A 12,252-nucleotide genomic window follows, 5' to 3' on the forward strand; every position below is an offset into this window, starting at 1 on the left:
GGAATGGGGCTGAGCCAGCGGCCCCTCTGGCTTCCCCGCAAATCCTGTTCTCGGAACACCCCTGCTGGTCCGTGTGCTCCAAGTCCTCCCTGCTCACACCACACGGAGTCTGGAACCTCATCCCTAACCTGTTAGGAGAGGCTGTGGTGGGAAGAAACTCATGGCAACTGGTTCTGTTTCGCTGGGTTTCATCCTTGACGTCTGGCACTTGTACGAGAAGAAAAAGGAAGCGCTGCAAACTCAAGTGGCTAATGGTGCCAAGTGGAGCCAGCTACGACTCACTCAGCTCCAGCTACGACTCACTCAGCTCCAGCTATGACCCCGCTCCAGCTACGACTCCTCAGCTCCAGCTACGACTCCTCAGCTCCAGCTACGACTCACTCAGCTCCAGCTATGACACCGCTCCAGCTACGACTCAGCCCCAGCTACGACTCAGCCTCAGCTACGACTCCGCTCCAGCTACGACTCCTCAGCTCCAGCTACGACTCCGCTCCAGCTGAGCGGCCCTGAGAGAGGCCGAAGCGGCCCGATCCACACATACAGAAGTCGATGTTTAAATGTTGGCATCCAATGCAAGTTTTTCAGCAACACAGCAAAGGCTGAAGGAAACGTAGTCTGGATTGCACCTCACCCCTAAGCCTCCCCATGATGTTCTGCCTTCTCACCTGCCTCCAGCACCAGTCCTGACTGCTGCGTGTCCTTCTCGGGCCCTGCCAGGGGACAGCACCCTGCCTGCCACATGACCTGCCGGTGGGCCACGCCCTGGACTGTGACCCCTCTCAGACCCCTAGGCCTGTGGGGGTGCTCCCCACCCACCAGGGAAACTTGGGGGGGGAGGGGCTTTCTTATACTTGATTACGCCCGCTACAGCTCACCGGGGGCTGTTGGTGGGAAAGAGCCACTCAAGGCTTCCGGTGGCCTCAGGGAGGTGCGGTCTCCTGACCTCACTGGTTCTGCCACTGACTAGCTCTGGGACACTGAGCAAGTCACTCCCCCTCTCGAGGCCTCAGCTGCCTGATCTGCAAAATGAAGGGCTGGACCAGATGATGTCTAAGGGCCCCCCAGTTCAGCTCCAACGGGTCTTCCAGAGTAGCCTGCAGCGGGTGATACACTGCCTTTCTTTGTCTTCAGGTTGCCCTGATTTTTGAGTCTTTCTTCTCCTAAACGAGACTCTGAGATCCAAGGTGGGGGTGGGGTCAGTGAAAAATCTTCAAATATTTCTGTACCTTGGACAAAGCGAGAGGTCAGCTGCTTCATACGCAGGAGGGGGCTCCTATAGGAGCAGGCTGTCCCCTGGTTCCTGCTCAACACCCAGCTGCTTTCCACCAGCCCTGCCCACCCGGCTCTGCCAATGAGCAGAGGCTCCGGAGTCACTGACAGCAGGACGTGAGCCCTCAGGACGGGACCTCCCAGTACTTACTGACTGTGAGTCCTTCGTCCGGGTGCAACAGAGGAACACTTTGAGCCGGCGCGACCAGCTGGTGGCCTGACCCTCCTCTAATCGGTGCCTGCAAAGCAGAGTTGGTATGTGTGAGGGCACATGGCTGGGCCAGCAGAGTCAGGGCCCAGTCACTGGGAAAGCAGGGTGGCCTGTTCCCCGGACCCCACCAAAGGGCTCCCAAAGCTGGGTGGCCAGTGACCTAGCTGTCCCCTGGAGGGACGCCTGCTGGCCTAAGGTGGTGTGATGACCAAGGCCAGAGCCCAGGCACCCAGCTTTTGCAGACTGAACACTAACTAGCATGTCCTGGGGGGTTCGGAGCTGGGAGCTCAAACCTGTTGCACAGAGCTGCTCCCCCTCAAAAGGATTTCAGATAGTCACATTCTCTGTCCTTGGGGCAAGGGTGAGGGCTGAATGAGGCTCTGGATTTCCTGGCTTCTTGAATCTGTTACATCGGAGGGGACAGGGCCCCCGGCCTTCATCTGCATGGCTGGCTCTTGCCATTCTCACCCCTGCCCTCAGCCCCCCTGAGTCTGTTCGAATGGGGGGTTAGGGATTCAACAGTCTGCAATCAAAGGCAGAGTGACAGGCCAGTTATCCACGGAGGCCCCTCCCATGTTGGGTATGTTTTGAACATAATGATAACAAATCCAATATTAAAAATGGACACTTCCAGACTGAGCAAGAAGGGACTGGCTTGCCTGTGACATGTGTCCTCCCACTGGCCCTGTCGGCCTGATGCCAGGTGGTCAGGAGGGGAAGGCATGGGTGGCCCTGAATGCATGCCAGGCACTCAGTGTCCACCGGAAGTTGTAGGCTGGGCTCTCCTTCCCCAGCCTCTTAGCTCTTCTCTGCTCTCAACCCTGGTCCCAGAAGGCCAGGGAAAGCCATAGGGCCTGCCAGGGCTACAGGGTGGGTGAGAAAAGGGTGCTGTTTCTGGGACCTGCCAGTCACATCCTACACCAACGTCCTACCTGCCAGGGGCTTGATAAAGGGAAAGCATGCTGGCCAAGCTGGGCTCCCAGAGCATCATTTTTAAAAAATGGTTTCTAAACTAATGGGTTTTTTAAAGGTTCAAAAAGAATTTCCTGCTGGGTCTCTGGCTTGGTGGACGTGCTGACTATACACTGCCCTGCAGTACTCTCTGTGTCCACCAGGGGGCAGATGGAGACGGAGACGGGTTTGGCCTAATGCATTAAGTTAGGCGACAGAGACCAGTACCGGGTGAGACACACTCAATCCGGACAGAGAAAGTTCACGGACCAGCACCCCTCTGCCCTGGCACTCACTAAAGCGAAAGGACGACAGATACTCCTTCTGCAAAGACCCAGGGTCAAGGCTCCCAGGGAATAATGCTGGGAATAACCCACCTCCCAACCCCCACCAGATGTCCCTGGAAGGAGAAAGGGCCCAGGACTCAAACAGCTTCCTGACTTCCAGAAACTAAATGAAGCTGTCAGAGAGGCACAGCAGGGCCTGTGTGCACTTCTGGACCTGGCAGTGGATGAAGGGTCGGCGGGCTTGAAAATGTCATTAGAAAACCTGTTGGTTTCAGAGCAGAGGGAGGATGCGTGGAGAACAGCCTGGGAGGTGGTCGCACTAGCCAAGCGATGGCCTGGGCGGCCGTCCTGAGCCCGACCCGAGAGCTGCGGAAGCTGCGATGGGATAAGACCTATGAGCTCTGAGGTCTCTTACGCACCCGCGCGCGGCCCAGAGATCACGGGAAGACTTCCTAATTAAAATGACAGCCACTGCCAACCCCCAGCTACAAAGGTGTCGGCTGCCCTGGGTCCCAAAGGCAATTACCCAGAGTCAGGGAGGGGAGATTTTTTCCAGGGCCCCGGGGGCCCAGAAACCAGGTCAGGTGGGGGGGGGGGTGCTCAGGGTGAGCGAAATGGGACGGGTGGTGGTAGCCAGCTACACCGGGAGGAAAAACGGGCTCGGGAGCCTTGGCCCCAGGACCTGGCATTTGGGGCTGGGAGGTGGCCAGCCCAGGCCTGGGTGTGGCTCTGGCTGCAGCGCTGAGCTGACGTGGAGGGCCTGAGGGGAGCGGAGTGTGGAGGAGGGAGGGCGGAGTGGAGAAGTTCCTTGCTGGGCCTGGGGGCCTGGGTAGCCTGCTCCCCTGGCTGAGGGCTCCTGAACCCGCTGCCCTGAGCTGGAGGTGTTGAGACAGTTCCACGCTCCACCAGCTTGACCTGGGGCCCCTCTAGGATTTTGACTCCCATCTGCCGAATGGGACTCTGAGCCGTGCCAGGGCTGGCGGAAGGGCCGATGGTGGAAAAGGTTCAGGGCACGGCCTCACTCTCAGCAGAAACTCAAGAAACAGAACTCCCTGTGACCCATCCTGGAAAGCCCCTCACTTTTTCCTTCAATAAACAATAAGTGCTGTGACCCTGGCTGCCCTCCCTCATTTTCTCTGCCATAGCACAGCCTCCCCCCTTCTTCAAAACACCATGTAAAACATACCCCTCCAGGAAGCCTTCCTTGGTTAACCTCCTCCAGCCCTCTTAATCCTAGAGGCAGCCTAGCCAGTGGTTAAGAGCAAGGGCTCTCAAGCCAGACTGCCTGGGCTGGATCCCAGCCCCATCACGCAGCAGCTGAGTCACCCCAGGCAAGTGACATAACCTCTCCTCGGCCCAGTCTCTTCATCTGTACTGGGAGGACGATGGTGAAAGCTACCTCATGGAGCTACTATTAGTTAATATACATGATTGGCTTGGCTTACATGTGCCTCCTGCTGGTATTGTCACGGTTATTGGCATTGAAGATGAAGGCGATGATAACAAGGCCACCATTTACTGAGTATGAACCAGTGTGAGCATCGTGTTGACCATTTTGTACGTATTATCTCATTTAAATCTCCAAACAGTAGCATGAGGCAGGAACTGTCATTATTCCACTTTATCGACCAGGAAACTGAGGCAGGGAGAGGCTAAGCCTTGGACCAAGCCTGTGGCTCACACAGCTGCGAAGCAGCTTGGGAGGTGTGGGGCCAGCCTTGCCCACCTGGCAGCAAATCCCATGAGGGGATTGCCCACCGCTGGGCCAACTGACCGTAGGTTGTAGGTCCGAAGGTTGCGCTGCCTCCTCTTGGTGGCTCTCAACTTGACAAAGGTGCGGCCCGTGGGGTCAAAGACACAGAGGACGGTGATGCAAACACTAAGGATGACCACCCAGTTGCAGACGACCATCCCTGCGGGGCAGCAATGGGAAGCAAGAGAGAGGCGCTGGGGACACCTCCCTGGCTCACCAGCTCCCGGCCCCCAGCTGCTTCTGGCCCCCAACAACAAGGCTCAGGAGCCCTGGCTCCAGGCTCCGGCCATGTGGCCACCCCCTTACTGGGCCATGACCCCAAGGCCCACCCTTGGCACAGAGCAGGCGACACTGCAGGTTTCCAGTGAGAGGCTGAGGGGCCCTCCACTGCAGCCCCGGGCAGCTCTGTGCCTGTTGCTGTGCCCCCAGACTGGGGTCCCCCAAGGATGAAGGCCAGAGCCCCTCACAGGAACCTGTTCCCAGTGGTGCTCATGCTTCCTCTCCTACCTCGTCCCTGCCACCCCCGGGGCTGGCTGACGTACCGAGGGTGACGTTCTTGGCAGTGAGGTCGTTGCAGGAGGTGTAGTACTGAGTGAGCCACACGATGCCCACGATGGCGTAGATGAACTCAATCACCAGGATGGCTGTAAGGACAGCAGGCCCTGGTTGAAGGACGGCCACCGTCGCCCATAGGGAAGGGCCCTGGAACCTCACTGGCTCCTTCTACCACAGGGCCCCAGCCGGCTCAGCAGCAGGGGCATCAGACCCCCACTGCACGCTACTTCCAGGCCTTATGGAGGAGGGGGCCCAGGGAGTGCGGCTATGCCCCCCAACTCTGTCCTGTTGAAATGTGCCCTCCAGCCCCCACACTCCCTGAGAAAGGTGACTGGAACAGTGGATGACAAAGAGGCATTTCCCTGTTCTGTCAGGATTTTAGAACTACATCCACGAACTCTGGAATCAGACACGTCTCAGGCAAGTGACCTAGTGTCTCTGAGCCTCTGTTTGCTCATCTGTAAAATGGGGGACGATGTCTACACTGCATTATTGCGTGAGGATGAGATGAGCGTTCCCTTCGGGGAAACTGCTCTTTCCGCAGAGGAGGGAGGCAGCCCTGCAGCAGGAGGAGCGAGGAGGCCCTGCAGCCAGCTGCTCCAGGCGCCCTGCCCAGGCCTGAGGCGGGGTTGGGGGGGTTAGCGACTGGGGCAGCCTTGGAAGCCCCAGCTCCACAAGCAGCGCGGTATGGCGACTAAGCCCAGGCTTTGGAGCCAGACGGCCTGGGTTCAAACCTCGGCTCTGACATCGCACACTCGCTGTGTGACCCTGGGGGAGCGGGTTAACCTCCCTGGGCCCCAGAGCACCTCATTTGTAAAACCAGACTAACAGAGTTAACAGGGGGAAGGGCTCAGGCCAGTTCGCAGAAGCATAAGAGAAGTGTTCACTAGGGCTCGAGAGAAGCCAGGAGGAGGACGAAGGCTGGCCCTCCAGGCACCGGTGGGGTCCTGGCCCCTGAGGGCTATTCGCAGGAGGGTGGCTGTTGGGGGGGATCACAAATCAGCTGAAGAGACAGCCCAGAACAGGGTCCATGGGCTTCTGCAAAGGCCAGAGCGTAAAGTCTGTCACACTTTGCAGGTCACGTTCTCTGTCACAGCCGCTCAGCCCTGCTGCTGTCACACAAAGGCAACCAGAGACAAGAAGCGCATAGAGAAATGAGTGTGGCTGGGCTTCGATAAAACTTTATTTACAAAAGCAGACAGTGGGCTGGATTTGGCCCTCTGGCCGAGGTCTGCCCGTCCCTGGTCTAGAACATAAGCCCAGTAAGTCCGCCGGACCCCATCAGCGGTCCCCAACGAATGCTGGCTGAAGGATGGAGCACAGGAGGAGGGTGCAGGTGGGGGTGGCCCGAAGCAGCTCCCCCCCACCTGAGGGGGACGGCTCTTACCAAGGCGCACGTAGAGCACGTACTGCATGGATTCGCGGGGCTCCGTGTACAGGATGCCTCCGCGCATGCTCAGCCAGATGATGGCCATCTCGGCGATCATGCAGCTCAGCAAGATGCCCAGGTAGCCGCGGCCGTGGTCCACCAGGTTCAGGGAGCAGGCCTCGTGGGGGTTGTAGACCAGGCCGAAGAGCACCACGGACAGGATCACAAACCTGGGGGGACATGCGCGTGAGAGGGGCCCCAGCCTGCCCATCCCCTACGACCCCACCCACCCAGCAGGTGCAGAACCACTGTCTACCTGGCAGCCAGGGCCTCTGAGGACAGTGGCCGCCAGGAACAGGAAAGCGAGAGAGAGGAGCCCAGCTGCCCACTGTGGGAGGCGGCAGCAGCTCCGCCCAGGGCTGGGCTCGGGCCTGGTGGTGGCCAGGTGGGGTCCCTGGGCTCCACGTGGGTATCACTTAAGGGATTGTATGTTTCAACTTGGGAGCTGGGAGCATGACAGGCTCAGGACAGATGGATGGAAAGCCTCCTTCTAGCCATTTCTCTTCAAACCCAGCCCAGTGGCGTAGCCCCAAGACTCACCAGGTGGTGTGCAGGAGGAAGAGGAAGATGGCTGGCAGGACGAGGTCATCGCTGCCCACAGACCAGCGCCGCCGGAACACCACGATCCCGGGCATGGCTGGCAGCTCTGCGGAGGCTCAGCGGGCTTGGCGCTCACCTCCTGGAAGACAGCAGAGGACCCTGTGGCTGCCTGGGCCACCACACTCTGGCCGGGTTCGCCCAGCAACATAGGCATCTCTCCCAGCCCCCACGGCCCACAGGCCTCCAGGCCACCGCAAGTGCTAACCCATCTTTGGGCAGGACTCACCTGCACCCTTGCCACCCCCCAGAGCCAACTAACGGACCTCAGCAGCCAGACCCTGGCTTCGCCCTACTTCTGAGGTCTCTCCAACCCCTAAGACTGGCACTTGCCCCTTGGGATCAGCTATGCCTGGGGTTATCCCAACAGTAACTGCTCAGCTCCATTAAAGGCCTGGGATCACCTGCTACCTCCCATACATTGGATCAAGGGAGGTCCCCTTGCCCTATTGCTGCCTTTTGACAAGGATCTGGCCCAGTGCATGCAGTCCTCGGGGTGGGGCGGGGGCTTCCCAGATCAAGCATGAGCCCGTCCCCTGGCATGGGAAGTGCAGCGCAGGCAGATGTATGAAGGCCTTGGTGCAGGTGGCGTAAGAGATGGCAGGCATGGAGGTGGGAGTGCCCATCACATAGTAGGTGCTCAGTAAATATTTGTTGAAGGAGGCCTTCAGTTTGTCGCTTTGCTGGAACCCCAGGAGCATGCTCTATGACTCAGTTTTATACCCGTTAGGCAGAATTCCCAATCTCAGCTACTCCTCTTGGTAAGGAAGGACGTGGTTGAGATCAGGGTCAAGAGCATGTCTGAGGCCCCCTGGCCCCCTGCTGGACAGGCAGTGAGGGAGCCCTGCAGGGTTACCCACCCTCCCGGAAACCAACTTCCCATGCCCACCGTGAGCCAGGCAGCCGTTCCTGTGCAGTGCCCAACTCTCTGAAGTCACAGAGTTCAAATTAGCCAAGGGGAGCTCAGGGACGAGGGCCCAGGAATCCGGGTCACAATCCCTAGAGCCAGGGGAACAAGAGGAGCGGAGCAGGCCGGAAGGGTCCCGCAGGGGGACGGACCAGGGACCCTGGTGAGGGGCTCCAGGGCAGCCCTGTGCTGAACTGTGCAGCGCAGCCCTGCTGCAGAGGGCTGGACGCCCCGCTGCTGGACAGCTGCCCCAGGCCGGCAGAGGCTTACATGGCACAGCGTCCAGGGGCAGGTGTCAAGTCCTCCTCTCCCCGTGGTGGCTCCAGGGAAAACAAGCATCCTCAGAGACTGGCATCACTCGGGAAGGAAGCAGGCACGTCACCCCCAGCTGATGGGCACAGCCCTCGGGGTGGGCCAGGGGGCGTGGAGCCGGCCGGCATGTCCAGCCCAGCGGGTCTCCATCTGCCTCTCCCCGGTGCAGCCACTTCATCGAGCTGCTGCTGCCTGGCTGGCGGGCTAGTCTGCCGGGGTCGTGCCTACTCCTCCTCCCACCCTCAGGAAGTGACATCATCCCACTCTCTACGAGGAGGAGTCCGAGCACGGATTCTGGGAAGCAGGGAGAAGGATGGAGAGAACACAGAGCCTGGCGGTGTGGTGGCCGGGGTGGGGTCTGGGGCCGCCGGGGCCTGGGGCTACAGGGGTGTGTCTGTGACAAGTGGCTGACAGCACCACAGCACGAGCTCAGGTTAGAAAGGACAGGACGGGAGGGGCTGGGACACTGTGGGTGGCAGCAGGGCCAGGGCAGGACAGAGCTGCCAGCAGCTGGGCTTTTGCCACCAGTTCTCTACAGCACCCCCTGGTCTCCACATGGCTCCCAGAGGGTAAGGCGGCGTGCGGGGTTGCGCCCAGGGGGCCGCTCACTCAAAAGGAATGGCTGGGAGGCTGCAGACCAGCACAGGGCCGGTGCCTCTCAGCAGGTGCCGGAGCCCCACCTCCTGCTCTATCAGGACAGGCAGGGGCGGAGGAGGAAAGGGAGCACCAGCCCTTTGGGGGTGGGGGGCGAGGACCCGGCCCCTGCCGCCAGCCCAGAACATCTTGTCCTTAGGTATACCCCGGGGCGTTGGAGGTCCTTCTCAATCGCCTCTCGCCCCCACCCTTCACCTCTTGGAGTCTAGAATGCTCCTTCAACTCATACCATCCCCGCATCCCACTCAAAGTCACACTCAAGCCCCACACGTGCATGTGGCCCTGTCCTTCCCACTCAGGTGGGAGCAGTAGGGCCAGCCTGGCACCTGGCCCTGCGGAGGTGGCTGAAGATCTGTTAGACACTGGCGTGACCCGGCCAGTGGCAGCCTCTGCCCCCTAGCCTGAGGCCAACAGCCATGGTGGTGCCGGTGCCCCCAGGTCATGTGGAGCCCAGTGGGTGCCCCACTGCAGGCCTGGGAACCATGCCCTGCCCCCGCCCCTGCAGAATCCCAGGCACCGTGCTCACACATGACTTACTAGTTGTGCCTCAGTTTCCTCATCTGTCGATTCTCCCACCTGCTAAAAGTTCTGGTGAGGCCCACATGGGAGACTGTCCACAGACGCCCTGCCCTCCCTCGCCGCGCTGGGAAATGCCAGTGCTGGTCTTAGGGTGTTAGTGGGGGAGGCTGGGGCCCAGGGAGAGTGCGTGAACCCTGCTGGGCTGTGGCCCCTCCTCCGCTGGGGCCAGTGGATTCTCCAGCTGGTCACCAGCAGGTTGTGGCCTGGGGGCAGGGGGGCAGGGCCCGTGCTGCTGCTGGGAGGAGGATGGGACAAGCCAGTCCATGCCATTCATAAGTCTCAGGGCTGCTATTTTTAAGGGCCTGAAAGATGTCCTTTCTCTGGAGACCCCAGCTCTTCACAATGGCGGCCTGTTCCCCTGCTGGGGATGTGACTTCATCTGGAGGAAATGTCTCAGGGGGGGAGGGCAGAGGCTGCTTCCTGGTCTGGGGCTGCCACGAACCATCTGGTTCCCCTTTCCAGGGGCACAGGAATGGTGCCCTCCTACAACCACAAAGCCCCCCCTCCTAATCCCAGACCAGTGGCACTTCCAGGGCAGGCCTGGGCTCCCACGCCCCAGTGCAGGGAGAAGAGGGGCACTGCTGAGGCTCCCCAAACCCCTGGCTGAGCCCACAGCCCAGGCAGGTATAAATGAGGTGCCAGGACCCCCCCCCCCCACATGGATGGGATTACTTGAGCGACCCCAGGAGCCCCATTCTTTCCCCACCCACAAAGCTCAATTTCCCTGATGGTGATTCAGGCCTCAGGGTTAAGTATTAACCATTCTGGGAGTTCCTCTTTTAAAGATACAAAAGTCTTCGTAAAAATGCACATGCTGTTCTCTACTTTAAAAACCTCCCATGGCTGCCCTGGCTGGTGTGGCTCAGAGGACTGAGCGCAGACCTGTGCAAAAAGTTGCCAGTTTGATTCTCAGTCAGGGCACATGGGGCAACCACACATTGATGTTTCTCTTCTTCTCTTTTTCCTTCCCTTCCAGATGGCTGTGGCAGGGTAAAGTCTAAAGTCCAAGCCCCTCTCTGCTCAGCACCGGCACGCAGGCTAGCTGTGCAACATTGGACAGGTGCCTTGCACCACAGATCCTGCCTTCAGCTGGCTGGAGGGGTGCTCCGGCCCCTTCTCACAGTGCGCACCTACCTTTCCCTACTGCTCCCAAACCTTGTTGGAAGATTTGTGCTTTGTTTACCCCAGTTCCTCTGCTAGGCAAAACCCTACTCATCTTTTTAGACCCGCCACAAGTCACCTCCTCTTTGAAGCCCTCTTTGATAGCCCCCAGCTACCCCACCCTTCTCAGGCTGAACAGGCTGCCCCCTTATGGGAGCCCGGAACCCCTCACCCCAGTGCGGCCCTGGGCACAATGTCCTACAGTGAGCTCGCTGATATCTTGCTGCCCATCCCTGCTCAGCTCAACCGAGAGTGTGCAGGTGGGGGCCTTGTATGTCTGTCATCTTCACACCCGCTCTCTGCCCCTCTCCTCCTAAGCAGCCTCATTCAGCTGCCCAAACCCCCACTCCTCCCTGCTGAAGCCTCCCAAGTGTCCCTGAAGGGGCTCCCTTCCTGTCCTAAGAGTCCTCTGAGCTCACACCCTTGGCTTTTGCGGAGACACCCCACCCAGTACCTCCCCAGCCTTCTCAGGGAGAGCCATCTGCCTCCTCTCCTCTGGCTGCCCTCACTGCCCTGGGGCCTCAGTGCCTCCTTCTGCAAAGTGGGGACAACAGCCCCTCCCCCAACAGAAAGCTGTAGGGAGAACTGACTGCAATGATGTCACTAGAGGGTGTGCATAGGCCCTGGCAGACCACAAGCCCCTATTCGTGGTGGCCGTCATATTAACAGAGCTTCTGAGACTTCTTGGCAGGGGGATCAGTGACTGGATGCCGGGGTCTGCGCAGGTGCTGCTGCTGCTGCCCATGATCGGCTTCACCTGCTGGAAAAGGGCTGGACTGAACAGACACAGGTCCTGACTGGGTAACACCCTGCCACTGCGGGCCTTGGGGGTGCTGCTGGCTAAAGCACCCCAGGCTGGGCCTCGCCCTCTGATCCTAAGGTCCCCTTGGGCTTGGCCCTGGGAACACGTTTCATGGAGGAGAGCCCCTAGGCAGTTGGTCCCAGCCTACTGGTGCTGAGAGTCCCCAGGGGGCAGGAGGAGGGCATGGGCTGCTGTGTCTGCCCTCCAGATGGCCCTGCACAGGCGGGACACGGGTGGTCACCTTGCCTGTCTGCGGTACACGGTGCCCACAGGATGCTGTGCTGTGAGAGACCCGACCAGTGCCACCTCCAACTCTAGGTCAGCTCATGAAACTTCCCACCTGGCCAGAGATAGCCTCGGGCATCTGGGTCCAGGGATGGGCTGGGGACTGAGTGTGAAGGGATGACAGCCAGGGCCGGGCCACAGGGGTATGTGTGACGTCAGCGGCACACCTCTCGTGCCCCAGTCCTGGACCAAGCACCTCCCACTCTCGCAGCGGTGATGCAGGCGACAGACTCACTCTCACTCCCCATGCTCTAAAAACAGGCTGAATCTGAGTCCCGGCTCTGCACTTACTGGCGGCGTGACCTTGGACAAGTTACTTAATCTCTCTGTGGCTTGGGTCCTCATTTCTAAAATGGGGCTAAGAACAGTATCTGCTTCAGAACTCTCATGAGGGTTAAATCAGTCCCATATTTAAGACAGCACCAGTCACACAGTCACTGCCCGGCAAATGCTGGCTTTTCCATCATTGTTACTATTGAAGGATGAGGAGATTCAGGCTC

General features: G+C 59.6%; 1 protein-coding gene across 1 annotated transcript in view; it reads right to left on the reverse strand.

The window, feature by feature from the left end:
• The window catches only part of DAGLA (diacylglycerol lipase alpha), a 61,293-nt gene that overhangs the window by 17,715 nt on the left and 31,326 nt on the right, over positions 1 to 12,252 (reverse strand). Inside the window, exons 2-6 of the mRNA XM_090260575.1 lie at positions 6,996 to 7,134; positions 6,414 to 6,625; positions 5,014 to 5,115; positions 4,493 to 4,631; positions 1,421 to 1,508 (exon numbers count right to left, since the gene is read on the reverse strand). Coding sequence (XP_090116701.1) covers positions 1,421 to 1,508; positions 4,493 to 4,631; positions 5,014 to 5,115; positions 6,414 to 6,625; positions 6,996 to 7,090 — 636 coding nt within the window. The 5' untranslated portion in view covers positions 7,091 to 7,134. The remainder of the gene's footprint in view (positions 1 to 1,420; positions 1,509 to 4,492; positions 4,632 to 5,013; positions 5,116 to 6,413; positions 6,626 to 6,995; positions 7,135 to 12,252) is intronic.

The sequence above is a fragment of the Furipterus horrens genome, unplaced genomic scaffold (genome assembly GCF_987537825.1).
Source record: "Furipterus horrens unplaced genomic scaffold, mFurHor1.1.pri manual_scaffold_2, whole genome shotgun sequence".
In the NCBI taxonomy this organism is placed as follows: Eukaryota; Metazoa; Chordata; class Mammalia; order Chiroptera; family Furipteridae; genus Furipterus; species Furipterus horrens.